Consider the following 26,898-nt stretch of genomic DNA (forward strand, 5'->3'; position numbering starts at 1 on the left):
ATTTGTCAACTCCCTCAGCGCCCTGAAGCTCCCACCCTGCCCCTCAACGCAAAGACTAGATTTGGATCTGCTTCTCAAAACAAACAAGCACTTGGAGGGTACTTTGACTGACAGCTATCAGACAGTGCTACATATCTACAATCTATAACGCAGTACCTTTTACGGCCCCAGTGGCAAAAAGTCTTTGTTGAAGAGAAGGCTGACCCCTACTGGGATACAAGAGCATTAACTGGTTAAGAGGATTTCCATAATCTGAGCCGTCAGTTGCAGATACTTAAAATTCAAAAGGTCTGTAAGAAACTGAATTCACCTGACCTATTAATCAGCTCTAGTTTTAATTTAGAAAAGACACACTTGCACACTGTCTGAGTCAACTAAAGCAGCAATTTAAATGTTTTACTAAAATTGCTGCATCTGGTAGTTAAAGTTTGGAAACATAAAACAAACTTACACGAAAGCCTTGTTTTCCAGGCCCTCCAGGTGGTCCTGCAGGCCCCGGGTCACCTTCTATCCCTTTATCACCTGACTCTCCGATTGGCCCACTTTCACCAGACTCACCCTGACAGACACAGACAGAGAAAGAGAGGCGAGCAACAAGGAAATCTGAGTGAGAGACAGTTCAGTTTCAGTAATAAGTTTTATGTTACTAACAGAGAGAGGTCAAAAGGTCAGACAACCTGTGGCTTTCAGAAGCAAATGAAAGGTTTTAATGGAGAACATTATTTTTATTTCCTTTATTAGACTCTATATTTTATTCAAATCTTGTGTTAAATGGGTGGATACATGTCTTGTATCGTGGTAAAGGACAGTGTACGATTTCTTTTAATCCTGAACTTTTTTCTTTGATGATCAAGCAAACATGGCCAACTAATTATTATTGTATAGTGTATAGTATAGTACTATATAGTGAACCCCACTTTTGGCATGATTTTATTGGAAAGAACTGATATTCAATCAAAAAAACAGGGTCTTTTTATCTTTACCTTGGCTCCATCTTTCCCTTGAGGGCCGTCTTCACCAGGAGGACCCGGTGGACCCTACAAACACATCTTCATTAACAAAACCTCTTCACTATCATAAAAAAGTAAAAAAGAACATCAACACAATAAAAACATACACTTTCCCAAAGTCATCTTTAGGAGAATTATGAAATGGGTATTTTCTCTGTGATGGTAGGTAGCTGTGGTTGTATTTGCCCAAATCCTGAGAAATCCATGTGATCAAAACATGATATTTTAAAATTTTAACATCCTGGTTAAGTTTATGTTGAAACTATTCCCTAGTGAGGAAATAATCCGTCTTAATATTGTGGAACAATTTACCACACTGAAAAGCAGTGTTTCACTGCCCTCTATGGCTGAAAGTTTCAAGGCTGTCTCACCTGACCACATCCAACATTACTGTTGTGTGCTTTGTTGCAACTGCAACTCCAACAGTGATGCCACTGTGTCCTGGAGTACACCTGTACACCACTACATCAAGGTGAGACGTTCTCATAAAATCTTGACTTAAAGATAAAGCTCCAGTCATTTTATCTTGTTTTCCATCATTTAATTTAAAGTTCAGAGAAGAAAACAAGGACTAAGGTATGCAATGAAGAGATGTATTTTGAAAAAATAAGATGTGGCTCCACTGGTAAAATTGCCACTCATTAATACTGAATTATTAATTCTGCAGATTTAGTTAAACATGTCAACGTGTGTATAATAAAACAGAGAACAGTAATCATGTAATTTCAAAAATCCCCGTCATTTTAATCATAATTTCAGTGACCTGTTCTTGGAACATCTGTTTTGAGGAGCTAGTACAAATCTTTGGTCAAACTAAAGATACAAGATACTAAAGTCATACAAAAGCAGATAATTCTGACTCAAGCTGTGCATGTGCTATTTATAAAAGTCCATCAGACAAAACCAATTCCATCGTTCTGGTTTCCTCAGGCCAGAGGATTAAACATCCTCATCACATTGAGGGGGAGTTAATATAGGACTGGGTCAGATTTACCCAAACACAAGGAAGGAAGGGATTAATGGGCTGTTTGCAGTCACTCACTCTTATCCCCTCCTGTCCCTGCTCCCCTTCAGCTCCCGGAGGCCCAGTATCACCCTGCAGAGACACAAAACACAAACCAGGGCTGTCTGGTGGTCAAAACACACTTGAATATGCATGCACACTCCTAAATGTACAGTAACCACTGATACGTGAGGTGGAGGCAGTGTTAGACTACAATCAGCTGTTTCACCCAAGGCTACAGCTGTTTCAAGTACAGATAACTGACTGAGCAAGATCACGGCTTTTCACATTGCTAGAGGGTGGTGGGGACCGAGGCTGCACATGACAAATATTTTCTAAGATGTAGGGGTAGGAGGGGACAGATGACAAAAACATGGCTAAGTTGTACTGACCTTTAATCCTGGCTCTCCGATGGGACCTGGTTCCCCCTCTGAGCCAGGCCCACCCTACAAAGATGGAACACAGAAAAAAAGGGCGCAAGTAATTTTTATAATGTCCCTCACACATAGGAACCCATTAACACTTATCAATAAATTGATAAATAGTTACAAATATTAAATGAAAAGTACTTCATGTCCTTGCTCTCCATCAGGTCCAGCTTCTCCAGGAGGTCCTTTGGGTCCCTGCAAGAAAAATAACCATTATTAGATCCTTTGAGGACAGCTTACTGACACATCTCATTATTGGTGTTACTGTGTTCAGTGATTTAGGAAATAAATTACCAGAACAGACATAATACACAGCTCTAGCATATGATAGCAAAACAAACACATACAGTTAAATGTTTACGTCTGTAGAAAAAGAAAACTAGGAGCTGAGAATGCCTGGAGCAAAACTGAAGACCAGCCAAAAGCAAGATGAGACCAATAACATAAACCATGCCTCTAGCATTATTGAAAACTCTCACCCTAATAAATACTTGTATCTGACTGTTTGACATTCTTGATGTCCCTGAGGGGTTGGCGGATTTCCAGGAAAATCAAGAACTTGTAGACTAATCCAAGAGAGGAGGCACAAGGCTTGGAGGTTTAAGGAGTGAGGAACGCAGAGGGACGGGGCAACTACTGGTGATAATCAACATCAGAGCTTCTGAAGAGTTAATGAAATAATTCTGAACCTGACTGCTTCTTCCTCATGAAACCTTTCAAGTCTAGATCTGATTCTGCAGAAATGATCTCACACAGTCATTATAGATTCCAGGTCTGTTTTCACATGTTTGCATTTTCCTGAAACAACCACATCAATGCAACAGTGAGAAGACTGCATACTTACTGGTTCCCCATGGGGTCCCCTCTCTCCGGTGCTGCCTGAAATACCTGGTTTACCCTGGAAACAAACACAATCATGAGCTCCGTGCAGCTTCAGTCAATAATCTGTGTAATTACAGAAAACAAGCGTAAGAAAACCTGGCTTTCACCACAGTCATCTTCTCATCGTTTTCATTTTCGTCATTACCAACGCAACCAAAAACATGATGAGTGGCTCTAATATTTCAGTGATGGCAAATGCCTTCCAGACACAACACAAAAATTCTTTGATGCAATACAAACAGATTTGCCTTTCTGCAATGTCAGATCTCTTTGTTGTAGTCCAAACACTGTGTTGCCAAGTTTAACAACAGACCCCAATTTGAAAAAGCATTTACTCCAACATTGACAGAGGAAGATGTTACTTCTGCGTCTGTAAGAGATACCTGTTTGATCCAGGCAGCGAAATTACTGTGCCAAAGTTCATAGATAACACCATGATTTTCATGCAACTACTCAACGATCTTTAATCATAGAACATAGAGGAAGTTGAGGAATTAAGCATGGCAGATTTGGAGAGTGTTTTATGAAACACAAGATGGCGCTATGACTCCAGAGGGGAACAAGGGAAGTGAAGCTGCTGTTGGCAGCCAAAGACACAATTTTTTGATAAAGCAGTGAGACTGATGATAGTGGGAAGTTATGGGGAGAGGTGGATGATATTCATTAACATCAAGCAGCAACAGCGAGTCAAAGCTACAGTTACTCTAAGCAGTAACTTTTCACCGTGGAGGTCAAAACACACTGAACTATATTAGAAACTTGCTGCATAAGACTTAAATGTGTGTTCAGGACAGGACAGGTCACAACTAGTGCGCAAGTGTGTGCATGAATTTACTGTGTGTGTGGCGGTGCACTGATGGCTATATCTGAGAGTGAGAGTACAGGCCTGCACATGTCTATGTGCAATTCTGTGTCTGTTAAGAGTAATTACAAACAACCTTGTAATGTCAAATGATTAGAGAAAATAGAAAACAGCTCATTTGTCAGTGGAAAATGACACAAGCCAAACAACCGCTTAAGCATGCAGGTGATAGAGCTTTTCTCCAGCTTGGGATCATCCATTGAAAAACTTTGCCATAAATGCATCAAACAAATTGCACTAACAAACTGTGGATAAACAGTAATGCCCATCACTTGACTATTAGACAGTATCTGGAGCTTTTGAATCTGCTATTGATCTGTTTTTGTTTGCATGTTTCTACCATCTGTGAAACATCAGTTATTTTATCATTAAACAGTTCAAAAAGATATAAAAAACTTCCATCTGTCATTCTCTTGAGGGGGAAAACAGAAAAACCAAGAGTTTGCTGGCAAAATGGTCTTTTAGAGCTGCCAAAAGTCTATATATTATTTTGCACTAAAAGAATACACTATGTCAGTGTTAGATGTTGTCTTTGTATGTGTGTCATATATAGTATTCTTAGCTGCCGGAAAAATACAATTTCTCCTGGGGGGTTGTGCATCCAAGGTGGAGCCTGACAAATAAACCAGCTGGTAATATCATCAACTGTTATCAGTTAGATGTATTGGTCCTGGCACAACAAGAAATTACAGTACAGAAATGACAAAGATTTGTTTGAGGTAATGAAGAAACAGATTTGCCATTACGTAATTTGTCCATCACAGGGCACTGACAAGTTTATTTTTCAACTATACAATGTTGTGTTTGCTACTTATCTTTGTCACAGTTCTTTAATAACCACGTTTAGAAGGATTATTGTAAAACTATTTTTTTTGTTTTATGAGAAGTGACAGACTCCCATCATCACATCAAGCCGTCACAGCACACATTCTTGACAACTTGATATGAGATACAAAGGCAGTTTGAATAAAACTGTTACTCATCTAAACTTAAAACCTTGTGAACAATTTTAAAATCAATTACACAGAATGTGAAGAATTTCTCTGATTTATTTCTTAAATACAGAAGCAGGAAATGCAGTCTAGTTTCAACTATGCTGGTTTGCTGTGTTTGTCAAAGCTGTAAATTATAATAAAGTGATTTTAGTGCTGTATGCTTAACAAAAACCTTGCACCCACTCACACGATATGAGTAAGGGGGAATACATGAACACATGTTTTGAAGAGTCCCATCTCCACTCAGTCTTTTATATATGATGACTTCCTCTTGGATTACTTTGTTGGAGCAAGCTTGTAAAGTAATAATTATATATTTTACAGGTGAAAAGAGGATGTGGAAATGCAAGCCTGCATAGACATAGTGATGTTTAAAGCATAGGCTGATTAAAGCAGAAAAAACACTTAAACATTACTTACAGGTTTTCCAGGAGGGCCTCTCTCTCCTGGACTGCCAGCCTTGCCCTTCAAAGACAGAAATCAATATTTGAGTGATTAACATGCATTTTCAATCAATTCCATTGATTCAGTTTAGAAAAATATTGGCATCGTATTAATCTCCCATGTCTGATTGGTGATTTTGTGTGTTTGGAGCTTCATAATGCCATGATTATTTGTAGCCTACAGTTTGTCAAGACAGAGCAGCAGTGTTCAGTCCTGATCAGATGGTTTTTACTTTAGGTTTGGGAGAATTTCCCTCAGATGAATAAGCAATGCAACTGGTGTAACTAAAGGCATAAAAGAGTGTGTTGTTAATCTGGCCAGAAGCCTGTGAATGATTCAGCACAACAGAGACACTGAATGTCAATAAAGGTTATAGCTCTGACATAAAATTGTTTAATGGAGAAACATTTGCAGTTAATTGCTTTGCTAATGTTATCATTTTTATGATCAACACACTGTGTGTGTTAAAAAGCAGTACAGATCCATAACAGTTTTACAAATCTAAATTTAATGCCACTTGAAACCACTGTTACCACCTCATATATATGGCCCTTAAATAACTGCAATACAATTGTAACATAACAGTTCATTTAAAGTACAATGATAATAATGCTATGATGCCCTGTTAAGGTTAGTTTTTTTTTATTATTCATTTTATTGGGATAATTGAGTGACACTGACTGAAAGGCAGAAAATATAACCACAGCAATCCTTTTATAATCCATTGTAAAACATAAAAATGAGTGTGATAGCTATTTACTGTAGGGCCCCAATGGAAATAACATTAGTATCATTTCTAAACAGAAACTTTGGCATCTTTACAATAAAGCAGATACATCAGTCAATTATCCTTTTATATCAACTGCTTTCAAACTGAATGAACATCAACTGAGATGACATCAAATGTACAAGCCTACATATGCATGCACATCATGTTCCTACACTTCAAAAGCCTGTGCTGATATACCTGTACACGTTTGGAAATGTCTTATTGAATACTATACTAATTAACAACAAGGCATCACAGACAAATTTGAAGTTGGATTAGGTTTCACTCAGCTAGATCAGATAAATACAAAGTTTACTTTCATCTTGCAGATTTAGCTCAGGTGTCCTCACAACAAGCTGGCAGCAGTAGGTAGTAACTGCATTCAGGTCTAACCTGATACAGGAAATACAGTCTAGTTTCAATGATACAGAGGTGAGAAGACAAAAGGCCCACTCTGCAATAAAAACTGATTAAAGGCCTACCGAGGTTTTACAGAGGCCTGAGGGTTAAACTTGATGCTGCAGTAATGTTTGAAATTACAAGTGGTAATGTCTTTTCCGTGAGGTGAATGTGCTTCAAGAAGGATGTGCTCGAAAGGATGCCTATTTTATGACAATGATTATCCTTGGCTTTGGATAAATGAGGGTACATATAAATTTGCCTTCTCATTTCTTAAGAGCCTGAAGCCAACATCCAGAAATGTGATAGACATAAAACCTTTACAGAATTATAACCATTCAATAGTCAACACTATGTTCAAAAGCGGCTCACAAATTTGTTGTGTATTATCTACTAACGTTTGTTCTTTTCAGGTCTTTCACAAGCTAATATGAGTTGAAAGAAAATTGTAAAGACATTTATTGAAAGACTACTTACAATGAATCCTGGCTCTCCTTTTTGTCCAACGTCACCCCTTTCACCCTGCGAAGAAAAAAATACAGCACATACAGGAGCCATTGGACATTTTTTGTCAGTGGGAGTAATGAAATAAATCATTCATTATCTTTGCCAAATATCTCAATAAAAGCAGTGTTCCCCAGTTGAATAGATGACTCCAGCAGTAATACCCTGATTTACATACAGAGAGAACACCACATTTCATGCAGAAGTACTGTATCTACCACATCTTTGCATGGTGATGTTTTCCACAGGGTGGTGTGCATGTTTACCTTGGTGCCCTCAGGGCCTGGCTCTCCAAGGGGGCCATCTGGACCCTGGGGCCCCTGTGCAACAACATGAGACACAACATTGAACATCACACAACAAAGAATGGGTAGTAAAGGAATACAGTTCATATCAAAGTCTCACACAAAAGTTGACAAACTGTAGGTACCGTTAACTCTGGAATAACATCATCAACAAAGTAATTCCTCAGTATTCTTTGCCTACTTGGGAGGGTTTCCACCCTCACACTGCAGCCTATCTCTCCCAAAAACATTCCAGAGGTTTCCCAGCATTGTAGCACCACCACACAGGTAGGGTGAGAGATAAAGATCTGTAAATACAACCCAAGGCCCTCCCCTTTTCTCTCCTGTCCAGTCTTTCAGGACTTTTCCACTTTCAGTCTATCTGTCGTTTGCATCTTGTCTCCTCTCTTTATATCTCTGCCTTTGATGACCCTATCTGCTCTTAGTCTGCCTGGGCCTCTGGCTTTCAGTCAGACTCCCATTCCTCTCAGGTCATGCAGCTTCCTTTAAGCTTCCAGGCGGACAAACCCAGCTTTATCTTTCTTTCTCTTCGGTCCTTCCTGTAGTTCTCCAATCTTAGTAACCAACGCTACTGTAGCTTGGGAACACTCCACGCCAGTGTTAAACTGATTCCTTTAAATAATTGAACTTGAAGTAGTTCAGAAATTAATTAAAAAACAGCCTCTGGGTATGATTCATTTATTACTGTGATTAAGATGCATTGCACAGGTAGTTTGACTAGTAGGCAGGCAAATTTCAACAATAAACCATGTATGCATACAGAATAACCAGATCACAACTTTAACTGCAGAAGGATAGTCTATCCAACAACTGCTTACGTTTAAGTAACAGCACAAATTATTACACAGCCATTTTTATACAGGAAGGTTTCTGGAGCAGGTGAAGTATATTTCTTTGTGAGTGATCATTACACTGGGGGAGAAGAATCAGATATAGATAGGCTAGATATAAGGGAGCCAGCCAATGAGTCAGAGGATGCACTACCTGTTTTCTCTTTAACTATCTTGAGATACTAGATAGCTCTTGCTCCAAGCTCGGAGCTGCAGCTCCAAGATCATTTTTATAGCTCAGAGGATAAAATGATGAGTAGTGTGAGTGAAAAGTAATGTAGTGGTTCAATTATGTTTCCTTTGTGTGAGGTTAATATCTTACTGAGGCATATATGTTATTTCTGACATCTCATCCGAAACAACAGCTAACATGGTAATATGTGACTCTAGTTCAAATAATTGGCTTTTGCAATTTTCACCAGTCCATGATGGATCTTGTCTCAATGGAGACAAACCGCATATTACCTCAGCAAGATAAGAAATTCAACCACAAACTGACATGTAAACCAAAAAAAATATGGATAGTGTTTAAAAAAAAAAACTAGGAAATGACTTACCTCCATTGTTTGTGTTGCCAGTACTTATTTTATGATTTTCATTTGGATTTGTTCCATTACTGATTTTTAATATGATTTTAGTTAGTTTTAGTTTAGTTGAATGCATCTTAGGTATATGACATCATTTAACTACTCTAGAACAAAAACAATTTAACTCTGCTTCCTAAGGAAACACACACACACACACACACACACACACACACACACACACACACACACACACACACACACACACACACACACACACACACACAGTGATACAGATAATTGTCTTGAGAAATATATTTTCTTTTGTCCTCTGTTTGCTCTGATCTGTTACGTTATATAAACAACACAATCTACCTCAGTTGCTGCTGCTGCTGGAATTAACTGAAAATTCTTTAAAGCACCAAGAATCTTCACTTACTTATTTTATTAAAAACATAAATCTTTTTTGCCTCCTCGTCTGATGGTGTCATTTTCCTCACAGCCACATGGTGTCTCACCAGTATTATCAGCATTACACCGAATCCATTTGATATTACCTTACTGTCCTCCAACTTTCATGAGGCTTCTGTAAATGAACCTATAAAGAAGCTTGGGCCAAGTGGAAGGACAAACACATGTTTTTTTAATTGCTTTAGCTGGTCTTGTTTATTGGAATGGAGCTGTGATGCAAAACGGACAACCACAGGTCTGATAAGTGAAGTTTTCATGGTCACTATTTACTTAAGGTAGGCTCTTATTCATATTATGTACTGTAAGGGACTAGTACGACTATTGTCCCAATTGTAAAGACAGCACTTACCCTCCTGCCCTTTGAGCCAGCAATGCCTGGCATACCCCTCTGTCCCTGTGGACCCTGTGAGAAAGAACAAGACAGACTGAAGTTTGGGAAAATGGGGAATAAGGAGGGTTTAATAAGTAGAAAGGTTTTCATAGTGTTTCTTTGACATAATGCAGAGTCCGACTATTTGGACAAATTTACATAAACCAAATAGGCCAAATCCTTAGTATCCAGCTTTTAACCCAAATCTACACAGTCAAATGAACTTAATGGATATACTACAAAGGCTTGAGCAGAACTACTGAACAATCATCTAGTTAAGATATACTGTTTACACAGGGCGAGACTAAATTGTGGGAAACAGGAAAACTGATATATCAAATCACCCTCTTAAATTTTATGTGTTTACAAAAACTAGGAATATGTTCATCCAACTAAGTTTAAGAAGTTTCCAAGTTAATCTTACGATTTCAACGTTTATAGTATCCGGCCAAGACACTGAGTAAGATGATGAGAGTCAATGCATCCAATCTTCTCAGTCCATTAAGTACTAATGTGTGTATGACTCAATCCAAAATAAAGAGGGAGCAAAAGAAAACCAAAACCTCACCAAAAGAAGTTGATGGAATAAAATGTATACACAGAGTTGAAGTAGAGAAAAGTGGAAAAGTTCATCTTTTCAATATATACAGTAAATGTAAATGTTTTAACATGCAGACATCCCAATGCCATTTGGCATAACATAATGGTGATGAGGGTATGACACTTACAGGTGCACCTTGCATGCCGATGTCCCCTGGACTTCCTGGCAATCCTGGATAGCCCTTATACCAAAACAGAAAAAAACAAAAGAAAGATTGACAAGAAACAAGGTCACTGTTTAATGCCATCTGCTGCATGGGTAGTAAATATTGTTAGTTACTATTGTACAAATTATTCAAGCTATGCTGCATTAGTGCTTTGGGATATTAACAATGACTAGTGTGGAGCAACAGTGCAGCAGCAGTGCAAGACTAAGGAAGGAAGTAAAACAGGACTGTTCTTAAGAGCCATTCTTAATAAGAATTAAGTTGTGTTAGAATGTGCTCCAGACCCTCTAGAAAGAACAGTGAGCTGGGTGCAATGGTTCTCATCATAGCACTATTCACCACAATCCTCATTCTATTAAACAATAATACCAAAGAAAGTCCGTAAAGACAAAAGTGGCAGATATTTGTCATCCACCCATCCATCCATTATCTATATTGCTTATCCAAACTGGGTCAATCTCAGCTGACATTGGGCGAGGGCGGGGTACACCCTGGACAGGTCACCAGTATATCAGAGGGCTGACATGACACAAACACACAAACAACCATTCACGCTCACATTCACACCTATGGGCAATTTCCAAGCCCGGAACCCTTTTGTTGTGAGGCAACAGCGCTAAAAACCACACCACCGTGCAGCCCTGATATTACAGAAAACGCTAATTCAAACAGAAACAGAACTTTATGACATGATCATTGTTATTTGGAGTGAAGCAGCACAAAGCCTTCATAGTGAACCGCCACTCCTCGCTAATGTGGCTACATTATACCAAAAAATGGTTCACACAAATCGCCCTAACTCCTCACATAAATCATAAAGCTCTCTCTCAGTCAAACACATACACACACACTAGCAGTGATTAAATCATCTAACTATTCAGCCAGCCACCAAATTAGTCATCCTCTCTTCCAGCCAGCCAATCAGTCAGCCTTCTAGCCAGTCTGCCAGCCAGCTAGGTCAGGACTGGGGCCCAAAGCCACAGACATGGAGTTAATCCAAGGCTGCAGGACAGTGGCCAGCTACTCTCTATGGACTCATGCAGCATTACAGCAGGCAGCAGAAACACTGCTGCACTGGACAGCAGCATGTCTTTTTTTATCTCAGGGATCAACACTGTCAAAAATAATTTTCATGCAAATGCATTTCCAGCAGTAGTAAGTGGGCTAATGGTTAACCCAGATTAACACAGTATTAACCTGGAAATATACAAACATTTATCAAACCCAACTTCAACTAACTGCATGTATTTAGGAAAGATGACACTTTAGTCACTTTTATGCAAATTTCCCCAGAACAGCATGGGCCCAGTTCAGTCTTGGCATTACCATGTGTCTTCAGTGATCTGATCATAAGAGCTCAGATTTAAGTACATCAGTTCATTCCTGGATTTAAAATGTGTCTCCACATGTGCCTCGACTGACCACTTGGGATCTCACTTCTGAGTTGTATATGCAAATGTGTGAGAGTGTGTGTGTGTGAGAGAGAGAGAGAGAGAGAGAGAGAGAGAGAGAGAGAGAGAGAGCACAGAAGGGTTAAGCAAACATTTGCACTGCACACAACACTATACAATGAAATTAGGTTTTATCCATTTGAAATAATAAAATATTTTCAGTTCATTATGAAACTGTGATGGGACTAATAGATTGTAGTAGAACACGTCAGTAGAGTAGGCGGTCCTTCAATGTGGCCAAGGACCTATTTGCATTCACACTGCTAAAAAAATGGCGCAGATCACCTCTGAATATTGTATGAGTGATTGGATCTCAAATGCGTCCTGAATGCATCTTGGGTGCATTCATACCTGAACTCAGAGCTTTCCACTTGTGATTGGTTCACTTGTTCACGTGTTAATACCACGTCTGAACAGGGCCACAGTAGCAGGATCTTTTCGCAGCCTCTGACTGTTATTGGCCAGGTTCTCTATTCAGACACAGCTGAATCCCAAAAACTATGGCTTCAGTTAGTTAGATATATCACAAAAACTATTTTCAATTTGAGGCATAGACTTTAACGAGTCTTTTGGGCTCTTTCAGGACCCATCATAAGAATTTTTAAAACAACAGAACCTTAGGCTATTTACTGGCCTTTTTTGTCACATAGCCTTTACCCATTGGTTAAGAGGTTTAAGGTAGGACAAAAAGTTGAGTTACCAGATTTGGTCAACCAGACCAGACTGAGTGATCCAAGAGGGTGACTGAAAAAAACTGTTGTTTTTCTTCCCTATGTTCAATGCAACTATGGAAAAGATTATTTTACATAAATGAATTTTGCAAAGATTTGTATCTGCAAAAGTTACAACATTGAGAAGTCTGGAACCTTTTAAACCTCTAGTGAGTTTGCTTTCATTTCCATGAACTAATCTGCCAAAAAATTACAGCCAAATTTTCTTAGTCTTTCAGTTTTATATTCATCATCTTTAGACATCAGTTTACTGAACAATGTATCCAAGCTCTGGTAGGCTGTTTTAACTTTGCTAATTTCTTGGAAAACCTTTTTCAATATATACACTATGGCTCTGGGGTTGACCAACTCTCAGACAAAAAGCAGATCTCTGCAGTATATCCTGAGTGACTGTACTTACCCTTGGCCCCTTCTCCCCGACTGGACCTGTTGGACCCGCTGGTCCACGGTCGCCCTGGGGAAAAACAGTAAGACAGAAAGAGAGAGAGACAGCAGATAATTAAACTATGACCTGAAACCTCAACGCAGAAAATCCTAACACAGCTTCACATACACCTTCTCTAATAAAGAGCCATGAAACTGGAGAGCAGCTTCTTAAATGCAGAAGGTTAGAGTGACAGCTGGTTGAGCGGAGTTAAAAGCAAGCAGGTTCTTTGAAACCCAGTTGGTGGCACTCTGCACACTGTGCAAAGGTAACCCCAGGTTAGCAGTAAATCGTTGTAGGTCTCCACACTAACCCCTCTAACACTTGTGTCAGTGATGCTTTTATCCTCGTTGAACTGTGTCAGTTTCATGACCGTACAAGCAGCTTTCCACTTCTTGTTGCGTTTCCATCAAACTGTGAACAGAATAGTTTTAAGGCACTGTATTGGAAACTCAAGTCTAAATCAGAACTATATATATATATATATATATATATATATATATATATATATATATATATATAATCTGAAAGGAATTTGTGGGCTGTTTGTTGGCTGCTGGTTATAGTTCGTGTTGACAGATTGAATCAGGAGGAGGATTTTGTGTAAGAGAAGGCGGAGGACAAGCAAGAGTCTGACAAGCAGACACCTTCCCATCACAAGAACATGTTCTGACACACAGGGGGCTTCTAGATAGGAAGGAAAGGGGAACAAAAGGGGAATAAAAGGGTAATTTTGTATATAATCATTATCAATAATCAACACTCAGACTGCTAGTAAAATCCTTTCACTTAAGCAAAAAGGCTGCAGAGCTGCTTGTTATAATTCTTGTTAAGCTGAGAGGCAACAGGAGCTGAACGTGGAGCAAGCCTCAGGGCCTGTACAGATTGCATCATGGTGTATTTTGACATGATTCAGTGCTATCCCCTTTCACATGTTTTTATGAGTGCATATGCATTTGAAAGGGCAACAGTATAATATATAATTCAGCAGAGCACATGTCTAATGATACCATTAAAAAACAAACTTTCTGACATACAGTGGATGGGCCAATCTATCAAAAGAGGTTTGAGAACTACTAAACTGAAAATTTCTGCTGAACCTATCTTGGAATTGCTGGATTCAGCAGAGGGTGGAGGGCTGAGTTGCAGTTTTGGTGACATGGCTTTGACAATATTATAATTGATGTGGATGTGAGAGTGTTGAGTGTTTATCTAAGCATGTGTTCTGGCCCTCTGGAGCCTCCAGCCAGAGCTGCTTACTACAGCCTTAATTACAGGGGTCTGCCACTGACAAGCAACCAGCTGATGCTGACTGACAGCCTAATGATAGAGAAACACACTCCTTACCTTTTCACCGGGAACTCCTATCACACCAGCTATCCCAATCAGGCCAACTGGACCCTGGAAAGGAGAGAAAGAAATAGTGTTCAGCACAAATGCATCAGGAGAAAGTATGTCAGTGTGAGTTCCTGATCTTCATTCATCTAAGGATTATTTTCCAACTTGTTATGACACCTGGAATGCAAGAGGTCAGAGATTACAATGTAATACTTACGTAAGAAAGGAGGAGGAGCTGCTGACTTGAGGAGAAACCTGTATAATGACTTCTGAATTCCAGGCATGTCTAAATTGAATTCCATTTTAAATTTTGATTTAATGACAACATTATTCTTATATGAATAGTGACTATTAAGAGTTCTTGATTTTCATTACTAAAATACATGTTTATGTTTCAAGGGAATGTTTCTATATTAGTTAGAAACTTAAAGTCTTAAAGTGTAAAATCAATTCATACTTGTGTAAATAGTGAGGCAGAGAAACAAAAGTAGATGACACATCAGTATTTGCCAGTAACAATGGCATGCTATTATTATTACAAATCTGTGTTCTTAAGGATTATTCAACAAAAACCTACCAAATTTAAAAAAAGGTCACTTTGAAAACTTTTGTGAGTTGAGGAAAATAAACTTTATTGTCTCACAAGAAGCAACAATAACATATTTCTTGGACACAATAGCATTGATTGGAAATTATTAGGGGCATACTAATTTCACAGCACACAGTAACTCAATACAGATGGTCCCAAAAATAAAGAACAGGGCTTCTTAGTACAGAGGTCCTCATGGGGAAAAACACAAGCTTATGTAAATATGAGAGTTATCAGAGGAGCTTAACTACTTCCAGATCAGTTGTCTGGGACAAGGGCAGCGCTTTGGACCTGTGCCAGCCTCTCCACTGGACTATATGGAGATTCAGACCAGCAGTAAGACTTAGGGGTCGCTAGGTGGACATCCAACCAAAAAGGGTAACTGTACATTTTCAAACTCTTTGCTGTGTTTATTTTTGGAAAAGAAAAACTACACTTGGTATGTATGACCTTAGTATGACCAATTACACAGAAAGGACAAAAGAAAAACCATCACATGCACACATCACAAGCCAGTCTAAAGTCATCATACTGCAAATACACAGCACCACAACAAATGCAAAAAGCCACCAGGACTCTGTAAGATCTGAACCTAACTGAATTTCACTGTTATCATAGCTATCTAACTATTGTAACTATAGTTTCACTTCTGGGCAACCACAAAAGCCAGCGTGGTCAGACTGCGGCTGTCTCTGGTTGTAAGGGCCAATTTTCATTGCTGCATTTCTTCTTTGCAGAGTAATATATTTACTAGTGAACAGGTTACGACATTCTACATGACCACTATTCACATAGCATGTACTCTTATTTACGTTTATTCTTTTCTAATCTTTTTTTGTTTCCTTCTATGAGTCTAGAGAAGAAAGAAAGTATCGGAGAGAGACAGATAGACAAAAAGAAACTGAAAGAGATGCATAGCAGATTGACTAAATGAACACGAAGTCAAAGACAAGAAAGAGATCACTAATATAAGCACAATAAGATTTTGTCCCATTTGTTACTCCCTAACTCAGCTAAAAAGGCTCATAGCCTCAAAGTGTTATTCATGCATCATCACCTAAAGGGCATTATCCTGCTGGATGCAAGTAAAGCAGCTGAACAACAGATTGGTAGTAGAGTGTCTGTGAGGGGTTGCAGCCTGCAGGCATGGAAACAGGAGCTCTAAATTGACCTCAAATCCCTTAATTGGGACATGAAGTGGGACAATGAGGTACCCTGTATCATTTAACAGAAGGAAATGGTTTTAAAGGGGTTTACATGTGACAGGAGCTTAACATAGGAGCTTTTACAGTACTGCTCTGGTGATCTGGTTTCTCAGACACAGTTACAGAAGTATGGATATAACCATTAACCTTACAGTTAGGGAAAAAATATAGCCAAAGTCAGACAATGTTAAGAGAATTAAGGTTCTCCCTCACACATGCCTCTTTCGCATGCATACACAGACATACACACTACTGAGTTAGTGACATGAAAATCAAAACACAGAGTTTGTCATGTGAACTATATTTCAAAGCACACCTGTGGCTGCCTTTGGTAATTGAGGACTAATGCATGTTTTATTAGTTGTGGACTGGGGGTTGACTTAAAAATGGAACACAGCAGTCAATCTAAATTGGGTAAAATACACTACACTGTAAAACGGTCCAATAAAATTTAGCTTGAAACAGTTAATGGTAGGCCTCATGGTGATACAGGGGCACTCTGTGAAGACAGGTGGCCTAAGGCCGCCTCACATCGACCCTGCGTTAACCTGCACTACTCAACAATAGTCTTTCTCAGTCTCTTACATATCTAATTTATGTGGAAGGTGATGTAATGCCATTCATTAGACCCTCCATATGTTTTAGAGTATTTTTTTTCTCTGTATAGCCCCATGGCTTCAAAGGCCCAGGCTTGGTAACTGCTTAATCCCTCTCATATGTGCACTGCAACAACACAGCCCAACATGGCCCTCTTGGTTGCCTCCACTATGCACAGAATACAAATATTAACATTAAGGGGCCTCCAGGAAGGATGGACATACTTTGGATGCTCAAAGCAGTTGTGTGCGTTCGAGGATTTTACAAATGGGAAACATGTCCCAACATTTCTCTTGAGTATTTGTGTTGGGTATAAAGCATTAACTTAAGCATAAAACTGAAAGACAGACATATTAAATCATGAGTTTCCAGGCAATTGTTAGAAATTAGAAATAAGAAAGCTACTTGCAAAGCCACTTAATGTACAAAGACCAGCATCTTTTTGGATTAACATTTTCTACTTATGTTTGTGCACTTTGACAACATGCACCTTGAGTATGATTCTTGGGCAACAACAGACGTCACACATACTTTGGCAGGCTTTGAACCATAAACAAATGCGCAACCCAAATGAGGTCACTTCCATAGAAGCATTCTGATTGGTGTTCCCTCTGTTCTACTGTGGTTTTCTGCCAAATGCATGATGAAAACACTGTTTGGTGGTGGGAGAGTATCCAAATTTCTCTTAACAATTTTAGTGCGTCAGGAAAACAGCAAGACAGAAGAAAGTGCTTCTGTGAATTCCTCCATAGTTACCACACTGGAGGATTTCATTCCCTTAGATGTGAAAGCACTGCATCATTATCTCAATGTCATGTGTGCATTCATCATTAAGCAAACTATTAAAAACATGTAAGGAAACTAAAGCTAATAAAGGCAACCTCAAAGGCACCACATTAACACTTGCAGAGGGATTTTAATGGAAACCTACTCCAGCCATCCTGCTGTGGATTAGTAATGTCATTACTAAAAAGAAGTGTAAAAGCAACTTACTTGTGGTCCATTTTTTCCAACATTTCCCATGTCCCCCTTCTCTCCCTGCAAGGAGAAAACATCAAACAGTGTGCTGGTTAGCTTCCTGTAATTAAAGAGATCTTTGTTACCATCTTGCCCGACTACCAACACAGGACTCTCAGGATATTACAAGTTTAAAAAGGCCCACACACACACATGCACGCACACACACTGTGCTACGCTTTGCTTCTCATTGTGGTTTACCAGATGATGGCCCTATAAGAGATTATCTTCTCTCCTAATTAAGAGCATGTTTAGAGCTCAGCAAGTCTAGGCTTCCTATAAGTGGGTCACAAACATGGAGACAGTGGTACTCAGTGGAAAGCACTGAACCATAATTTAGAATAATAAAATCTTAAACACATTGATACCATGCTCATGGCACTGCATTTGTGGTAGGTAGAAAAACCAATCACAGCCAATAAAAAAAGAGAGTGGAACAGGTATAGTATGCTGTGGTTTGCTGAAGCAAAATCTTTGGCAACAAGCTGACAGTTAAATACTATATGACTGTCATTGCATCATAAAGATGCAAGACTAAGTTCTGGTTAAGTAGATGCAGTAGAGGATGGAATGATAGGTTGTCAACATGAATGGCAAGAAGCTAAGGGGAAGAAACAACAGGCCTGTACACAAGCAGTCCTTTCATTTTTCTTCATTTTTAAACTTCTGCCAATTTTTCATGGCAATTACAGACAAAAATTGGTAAGTACAACAATGTAGTCCCACTGGAATGTATACATGAAAAAAGCTAACCTACACACAAACCTATGTACACCTGAACATACTGTGGTCTATAATAAAAACACAGAAGTTATGGTCATAGTTAACAGAACAGTTATGATATATATGATATATATATATTGGGATGATAAAGGGTTTATGGTTCACTACACATAACATTTTCAATACATACTGGATGAGAAAAACTTATATTTTAATTTTTTTTCCTCTTAGGACAAGATCATGTTTTCTATAAAGTATAACCCACAGCAGAGGTGTGCGATCTTTCAGAGACATAACTGATCTTATTAAGGGGACACACTCAAACATTTTTAACTTCACAATGCAACCAAGAACACATTTTTGTAATCCAAAATATTGTGGCATAATATATTGTTACAGAGCTGCCTGTGAGGCATTTAGAAAATCAAAAATTTAAACTGCCACTAATGTTTGCATTTCTAAATGTAGTGATACTTCTGTCAAAGTACAGTAATGATAGTGTAGTTAGGGAAGTAGACTCACCTGTAAACCCTCAGGGCCAGGTTCACCTATGTAGCCTTTTCTTCCCGGTCTCCCCTGTAAAAACAGGCAGAAAGGCAGATGCGCGTGCGCACACACGCACACGCACGCACACACGCACATGCACACATGCACACACGCACACACACACACACACACACACACACACAATGATCAAAACAAAGTAAGGCTCATAATGGGTTTATCACATCTGCTGTTTATGACAACCATCTGTTACCGGTAAGAACATCTACAGTAGGTGAATTGCATCATTCAAACCTTCTGGAAAAGGTTCAGTGTATGTGTCTATGTATGTCTGTGCATATACAGTATGAGAATCTGGAAGTTCTTACAGTAGGGCCAGCACTGCCAGGTGGGCCAAGTGGTCCTTCCTCACCCTGCAGAACACAGTACAGTTCATCATAGACTAATATTATTAAACAAACACACATACAAAAACACTGTCACATATACACAGCTAACTCCAGAGACAACCCAGGTCCACCACACAACATGAACAGTAGCACACACAGTACTACAGTACATTTCCATAACTTCAAACTCAACATTAAAGATGTCAACTGTTCACCTGCCTGTTCCTCCTAACAGAAATGTAAAAATGTGTTAACTACTGAAAACCCCCTTATCACTCTTCACTGATAAAAATTCTAATTTGCTAATCAACACCTCATCTTGGACAGTCTGATAGGGACAGTGATCACATTCATACTTGTTATTACATAACAAGCCTACATAGTAGTTGCAAAGCAGATTTTTAAAACAGTGATCTTAGAAATTGCCAAGTAATAGCATAACTGTGAAACATCCTAATTATTAAAAATTACAAAACAAAATTCTATTTACATGATACAGAATTACTGATTATGGAATGTATTTGAAAATGTTGACATATGAAAAAGCTACGCTGATGAGCCACAACATTACGACTACCTGACTAATATGCTGTTAGGCCAAAACAGCTGCAATCCACCAAGAAATGGACTGCACAAGACCTTTGAAGGTGCTCTGAAGTATTGGGCAACAAGACATGTGCAGAAGATCCTTTAAGTCCTGCAAGTTGGAAGGTGAATTGGACTTCTTGTTCCAGCACATCCAATAGATGCTCGATCGAAACTCTTCGTCATGAGTCTCAAAACCATTCCTGACCAAGACTTCAGCTGCCAGACAAATGTAATTCACTTGATGAATACATCTTCTATGGCAGTTTTATGGAGTCTCATGGAAGCAGTGGAAGCAGTTCATCAATTTAAAAGTTTTACTTAAGTACTTGAGTATATGTACTTTGTTACTTTTCACCTCTCTGCCTTTAGATATCAAGCTGTTAACAGCTTTGTCTCAGTACTCGTATCTGACTGAAGTGTTGTGATTTCATACCGAAATCGTGTTTGTGAGACAAGAGCACACCTCTGTAAGCGGTTGCTGGGTCAATGCAATAACATTCAACACAATAAAAATGTGTATGTGTGGTACACCGTCCAAACACTTCTGTTCCTTTTTTCCAGGGCTGGAAAACTTTCAGCCTTGTTTTTATAAGCACCCAATGGTGAATCATGACTTCACCCAGTGGAACATGCCCCGAGAGATATCGCAGGGAAAAAACTCCCAGCTTAGTGGGAGGGCTAAGCTGCTGTTTGAGATATGACTTGATGCTAAATGAGAATCAATGTGTTTGTTAATCTTGCCTCAGATGAATGATGCAATGGAAATCTCTGGATGAGCCACATTTTCCACTTTTCTGTATTAGTGAGTCAAGAACAGAGCTGATGTGTAGAATTAAGTTGGGTGTTGAATTGTCTCACCTGTGTTCCTTTTGGCCCCTGCGGGCCTTGGGGCCCTCTGGCTCCCTGCAAACCCTGAAACACAACCGAATGCATTAACTCAATTTGATGAACTGAATGGATGAATGGATGTTGAGAGAGATATAGTTGTACCTTTGGTCCAGGTGGACCATTGGGGCCTGGTACTCCAATGTCCCCAGGAAACCCCTTGCAAAAACAGGAGAAGAGAGACATTATTATTATGGTATGATTTGTTGGTTCCATCTGTTGTGAGTCACATGACTTAATGGCTGAGCTTGACCCCACATATTAAATCAACTCTTCGCACCTTTGTGTAAATTACAGGTGGGGTAGGATTACACTGCATTCAAAATTGCACATATAAAGTAAGGCTGTTTATGTGTATATGGACTACAGCAACTCCTCTTCGCAAATCACTGAAGGTAGCATGCATAAATCAAACACACATGTGGGTGTGTTCTTTCTGGAGTGTATAGACAGACTTATAGAACACTGATGTAAAGATGGTGATGGATTGCTACTGTGCTGATAGAGGCTGAATACCTTCAGGCACGCCTGCCAAGACACAATCGCTCATTTCAGAAAATGCGCGTGCTAGCTGTGGCCTGTGTGACCTATGCTCATGTTGCACTCCCAAGAGCAACGTGTCTTTGACATTTCCAATGCTTTTCACATATTTTGTAGCATCAACAATGACCTCTTTGACCAAAGGCCAGGTAGTCTATATCCAAAGCACAGACATGCTAGAGGGAGATGCCAGAACAAGGAAAGAAAGGGATGAAAGATTAAGATTGTCTTTGATGCAACACATGGACGTTATAAAGTTTTGGGGCTAGAGAGACGACTTGATTGGTGCCTCCACTGCCCACTCAAAGTACGAATAATTTAACAGTATGCCAGTGTCCCAAAGGAAAATTTTCATTTGCTTTCCTTAATATTATACAATATAAAATACTGTAAAATTTAACCTAAACGTTTTAAGCCCCACTGAAAGCCCCCAGAAGCTGCCACCATCATTACATCCCACCATACAATGACACAGTGTTGGATTGAATGAATATTGACTGATGTACTGTACATACATATTGACAGATTTTTCTGTTCTCAGAGAGATCTGGTTACAGCAGCTGAAAGATGAAACCCCAGGAAGGTACTACAGGTTATTTAAAGTAAAGGTTTATGTTCAGCAAATGTCATGACAATGAACTGGCAATGCACCTTGCCTGTTAATTTGTTACTTAGCGAACAGCTGAGTGATTTTTTTTTCTTTAATTTAAGTGTGGCAAGTGAAGGAAGGGTGATAAGATCACCCAGTGCCATCTACTGATCAAAGTGAAAAGTCATTGCCTAGAGAGACATCATCCTACTCAGTAAATGTTGTCATTATTTGCCCATTAGATTCTGAGATGTACAAGAAGAAATTCTGGCCTAGACCTGGCAAAAGGAAAGGTCATGGAGTCACAGCAAACCCTGAACAGCTGCAACAAATACACTGTTCACATACAGTAACATGATCATGGTGTGGCATCCTGCGCCTCCATTCTGAGAAAACCCGGTAACAAATAGAAGGATATGTTGAATATGAAAACTCATCATGTGTATGTCCTACCTCTGGTCCTGGAGGCCCAGGTGGTCCTTGTGCCCCCATTTCTCCAATTTTACCCTGTTTAAAAAAAGCACGTGAAGAAAAAACAAATGAGAACCGTTTTCCTTTTCTCTGATTTCTCTCATAAAATACCTCTCTGTCACCACTTAGATAATGTGTTCAGTTTTTATTTTTTCATCATGAAATTTGAAGTGCAGATCTGAATAACGCTATACTGACTCAATACAATACTACATTGTGTTCTTTTGGCCTTTTGATGATGCAACAAAAGCTTATTTACACTCACATGGAAGAAACAACAAACTCATCAATTGTGACATACTTAAGGCTGCTTGCACACTTGGTATGTTATCAGGCATCAAGGCTAAATTCCGGTCACTCAATCAGTCATCAGACACTTAAGCCCAAAAACAGTGGTGCTCCCTTACTCTCTCTCACTTAATAGGTAGTAGTGCTTGCCTTCTACATCATGCACAGTGGGAGTATATTGTATTGCTGCCTTTGCAAATCTATGTATAAGAGAGTTTTTTTTGCTAGTAAATATTTTAATTCACAAAGTACAAATGAAAATAGTTTACTGAAAATATACTGAATTGATTACATTTGGACAGAGTTAACTAACCCTACACAGTTTTCAGTTTTTTATATATTTCTTATTTCTATCAACTTGCAAATAGCTGTTTAGCACATTTATTCCCCTTTTTTCCCCTAATTGAAGCTCACTAACCTGCAAGTGTATGATAAAGCTGATGTGTTGTGAATGTGACTGAACTGCCTTCAGTTTACAAGCTAACACAAATGGAGTCCAGATCTCATTGTGGTACACTGTGTTTACATGGCTTTGTCTATAAAAGCTGCACAAACACATACACACTCACACGAACATACCGGTGGTCCTGGTTTCCCTCTGGGCCCAGTAGGACCAGGCACACCAGCAGCACCCTGAAAGACACAGATATAACTCTCAAACTGGTCTTGCACACCCTTTGTGTACGTGTGTATTTTTTTGGATCAATTTCCATTCAAATACACCCATACACAGGACAAGCATTATGTGGTGACTTTATGTGATTAATGAATCAACATCTTCCCTTATTCAAACATGCACAATGCACTTCTGATTTATGGAAATGTTTTGATTAATGCTTTCCTGATTTAGCAAAGACAGATATCCCTCTTTATATCCCACTATTCTATTTATTATTATTTGTCACAGCAGGAGGGAAACAGAGATCATTTCTACATGTTTAAACAGTTAAGAAAAACAAAAACACGCACTTGTTGTAAAAGTATCATCAAGTGAAAAAATATGAGTATTGTGTTGGAATTTTATCAAGTAAAGTCAAACTGACTGACTGATGTGGATATAAAACCTAAGATGCTCTTTTTATAAACTGCTGACAGTAACAGTTCCATACCACATAATGCTCACATGGTGTGTGTCTGTTTTCCTTAAAATCTTTGTATAACTGTTTGTAGGAGACTTACTACAAGAGACTTACCTTATCACCTTGGTACCCCATCTCCCCTTGGTCGCCCCTTTGTCCCACTTCACCCTAAATTTCACAGTATCACACAGAGATATAACACAACACTACCCTGCCACAGTGATCACAATACATCCATAAATGAAACAGATAGGCACAGAACAGTGTATACTGTATAATACATGTACATTATGCAGCAATACTTGTAAACTATTAACTATTATCATGATATTAAACCTGAGTTTATATGGTGGCTGATCTCTTGTAATATGTCCAATTATATGAGTTGAGCGACACATCAAGCACAGATACACTGCAATAATATAAATATTTAGATCACCTTATCACCTTTCAATCCAGGCAGGCCGGCTCGTCCAGCTGGGCCCTGCCACAGGCAGAAGAAAGGAGGGTGGAAAAGTTGTCGAGTAAGTGAGTTAGAGAGAAAGAGAGGAAAGAGGAATATTTTGCAAGGAATCAGTGACTTCAATGACAGAATTTGTTTTGAAGCAGGCCTCTGCAAATGAAGTGAAGCCAAGGAGGAGCGGCCTGATGAATGATAAAAGTCGGCATTGTGGCAAAAGTTTTGAAAGTGAGTTCTCACACTTAATTATCTTTATATATTTTGACATGTCATATGTATATATCCTGGTACTGGATTTATGACATGAAAATACAATCAGCACATACTTTACAGATTCCAAAGGTTTAATTTAACTACCAACAGTATGGCACAGCAAATTTCCTAAAATTTAGAGCATTTGCAGGAGCCAATGTCTAGCCTACCTGAGGTCCCACCAGACCAGACAGTCCTCGCGGTCCCTCAGGCCCTGGGCCCCCCTGTGGAGAGGAGAGGGTACACAATGGAATTTATGCAGGACAGGCGGACGGACGGACACACACGCATGCACGCACACACGCACACACACACACACACACACATTTTCCTACACAGAGCATTCCTTTTTGTCACAACAGAGCTAAGCTGTGCAGACACTGTATGCAGTTGTTTTGTACGGTCTGGGCTTGGCTCTGGTCACCACTGCCAGCACTAAGTATCCACTCTAATTGACAGAGGCAAGGTGGGAATGACCAGAATGTGTGGCTGGACCAAAAAATACCCTTTACAAGCAGACAGGCAGTTACGCTGGCCACTGATTGAGTGGTTCTCACTGTGACTGTGTAACAATGCAAGTAGCAATGATGTTGCAGTGACATTGAGATGTGTGTACTTAAGTATGAGCAATCATATATATACATACCATTCACACAGGCATACACAAGTATAATAAACTAAATGCAATCTGAGGCCCCACTGTAGGAGTGGTTTTCTTTGATATTGTGGTAAACATGTTTATTAGGGGAAGCAGGCAGCCTGCTTACTCAAGTTTTATTTTCTCTTTGAGACAGTAGGAAGGGCTAAAGGAGAAGGGAGTAAGGTTGAAAAGATATCTATGTCAGACTTTATTCCAAGACTAGGAAGGACAAAGACAGTGTCTGCCTCATGTTAAAGTTGTGAATGAAAATGTAGGCAATGCTAATTAGGAACACTGAACTTCTTATCTCAGTTCTCAGAAAAAACGGGCTATAAACTGAAAATATTTCGATCTGCTGTCTTCAAAACAATCAAACTGTCATTCTTTTCAATATTCCAAAAGTGAGAGTCATGAGAGAGAACATGGCTTAACCCTATAATGCCAAATACATCAAATTTGATACAAGCATTTCTGAGACCTATTGCTTCACCTTATGGTAAAAACTTCACTCAAAACCCTCTTGTATCCAATCTGATACTTGTCTTCCAGCCCCTGGTTGATACCTTTATCACTACAACAATTCAAACACAGTACATGGGACAATCCAAGTTGGCCACCCTCAGATAGTTCCCAACTCACTGGATCAAGGTAAAGAAAATTGAGATTTTTACGATTTTCCAGTGACATTTTCTTTGAAATTTTATGTATGTATGTATGTATATATATATATATATATATATATATATATATATATATATATATACATATATATACATATATATGTATAAAATTTGGAAAAACCTATATGCAAATAATTTTTTGTAATTTTTTTTTTCAAATTTTGTGAAAGGGCCAAATAAAGGTTCCAGATTCAAGAAATCAGAATTTTCTGTCCATTATTTCTGGGGTCAGGCATTACAGGGTTAATGTTATGTCATCAAGGACATGTGGCTTAAACTAGGTTTCCATCTGGACCCTGTAAGGCCAGTGTTTGAAGCTGAAGCTCCTCTGTGGTACTGCAGCAGGACAGGGCAATTATCATGTGCACTCCATCACAAGAAGTTTTCACCAGCCTGAGTGACGTGATCTGGTACATCAACATCCCACACAGAGCCTTTGCTCAAACTGCTGTCAAGATGTAGCCTGACTTTCAGGTGGTTAGAGATCATCCAAAAACATTACCTCCTAGGCACACAGGATGACAAAACCCATAATGTTGCATATTGTTTCAATCACTGTAGCCTCAGAAAATCCAATCAAACATAAAATTCCTTGGCACCCAGTGCATCATATACTATATCACATACTTTAAATGGAACAGACCAGTGGGGAAAATACATTACATTACTGTATATACAGACCTGACTACACCACATGAAAAAGATTAAAAACTGGTTGAAGAGTGGTAAAACAGGAGCACACGCAGACACGCACACATACATGCACACACACATCCCCTATAAAATATCACGCTCTTTTTGTCTCCACCTCACCTTTTTTGTTTTTCATTCAGGCCGTGAGAGAGTGTCTGGCTGCATCACATTTTGTTGAGTCACACACTGGCAAAGACATCAA

At 39.1% G+C, this 26,898-nt stretch overlaps 1 protein-coding gene across 1 annotated transcript in view; it reads right to left on the minus strand.

Moving 5' to 3' along the window:
- LOC139626174 (collagen alpha-1(XXIV) chain-like) overlaps positions 1-26,898 on the minus strand; it is an 85,065-nt gene that overhangs the window by 19,389 nt on the left and 38,778 nt on the right. Inside the window, exons 15-37 of the mRNA XM_071486425.1 lie at positions 24,854-24,907; positions 24,411-24,455; positions 24,086-24,139; positions 23,472-23,525; positions 22,587-22,640; positions 21,110-21,163; positions 20,978-21,031; positions 19,511-19,555; positions 19,161-19,214; positions 17,892-17,936; positions 14,517-14,570; positions 13,146-13,199; positions 10,525-10,578; positions 9,776-9,829; positions 7,563-7,616; positions 7,270-7,314; positions 5,601-5,645; positions 3,286-3,339; positions 2,583-2,636; positions 2,406-2,459; positions 2,053-2,106; positions 984-1,037; positions 452-559 (exon numbers count right to left, since the gene is read on the minus strand). Of these exons, the coding sequence (XP_071342526.1) occupies positions 452-559; positions 984-1,037; positions 2,053-2,106; positions 2,406-2,459; positions 2,583-2,636; positions 3,286-3,339; positions 5,601-5,645; positions 7,270-7,314; positions 7,563-7,616; positions 9,776-9,829; positions 10,525-10,578; positions 13,146-13,199; positions 14,517-14,570; positions 17,892-17,936; positions 19,161-19,214; positions 19,511-19,555; positions 20,978-21,031; positions 21,110-21,163; positions 22,587-22,640; positions 23,472-23,525; positions 24,086-24,139; positions 24,411-24,455; positions 24,854-24,907 (1,251 nt within the window). The remainder of the gene's footprint in view (positions 1-451; positions 560-983; positions 1,038-2,052; positions 2,107-2,405; positions 2,460-2,582; positions 2,637-3,285; positions 3,340-5,600; positions 5,646-7,269; positions 7,315-7,562; positions 7,617-9,775; positions 9,830-10,524; positions 10,579-13,145; positions 13,200-14,516; positions 14,571-17,891; positions 17,937-19,160; positions 19,215-19,510; positions 19,556-20,977; positions 21,032-21,109; positions 21,164-22,586; positions 22,641-23,471; positions 23,526-24,085; positions 24,140-24,410; positions 24,456-24,853; positions 24,908-26,898) is intronic.

The sequence above is a fragment of the Trachinotus anak genome, unplaced genomic scaffold, assembly GCF_046630095.1.
Source record: "Trachinotus anak isolate AG129_WGS33_773 ecotype Australia unplaced genomic scaffold, CSIRO_AGI_Tana_v1 ptg000010l, whole genome shotgun sequence".
In the NCBI taxonomy this organism is placed as follows: Eukaryota; Metazoa; Chordata; class Actinopteri; order Carangiformes; family Carangidae; genus Trachinotus; species Trachinotus anak.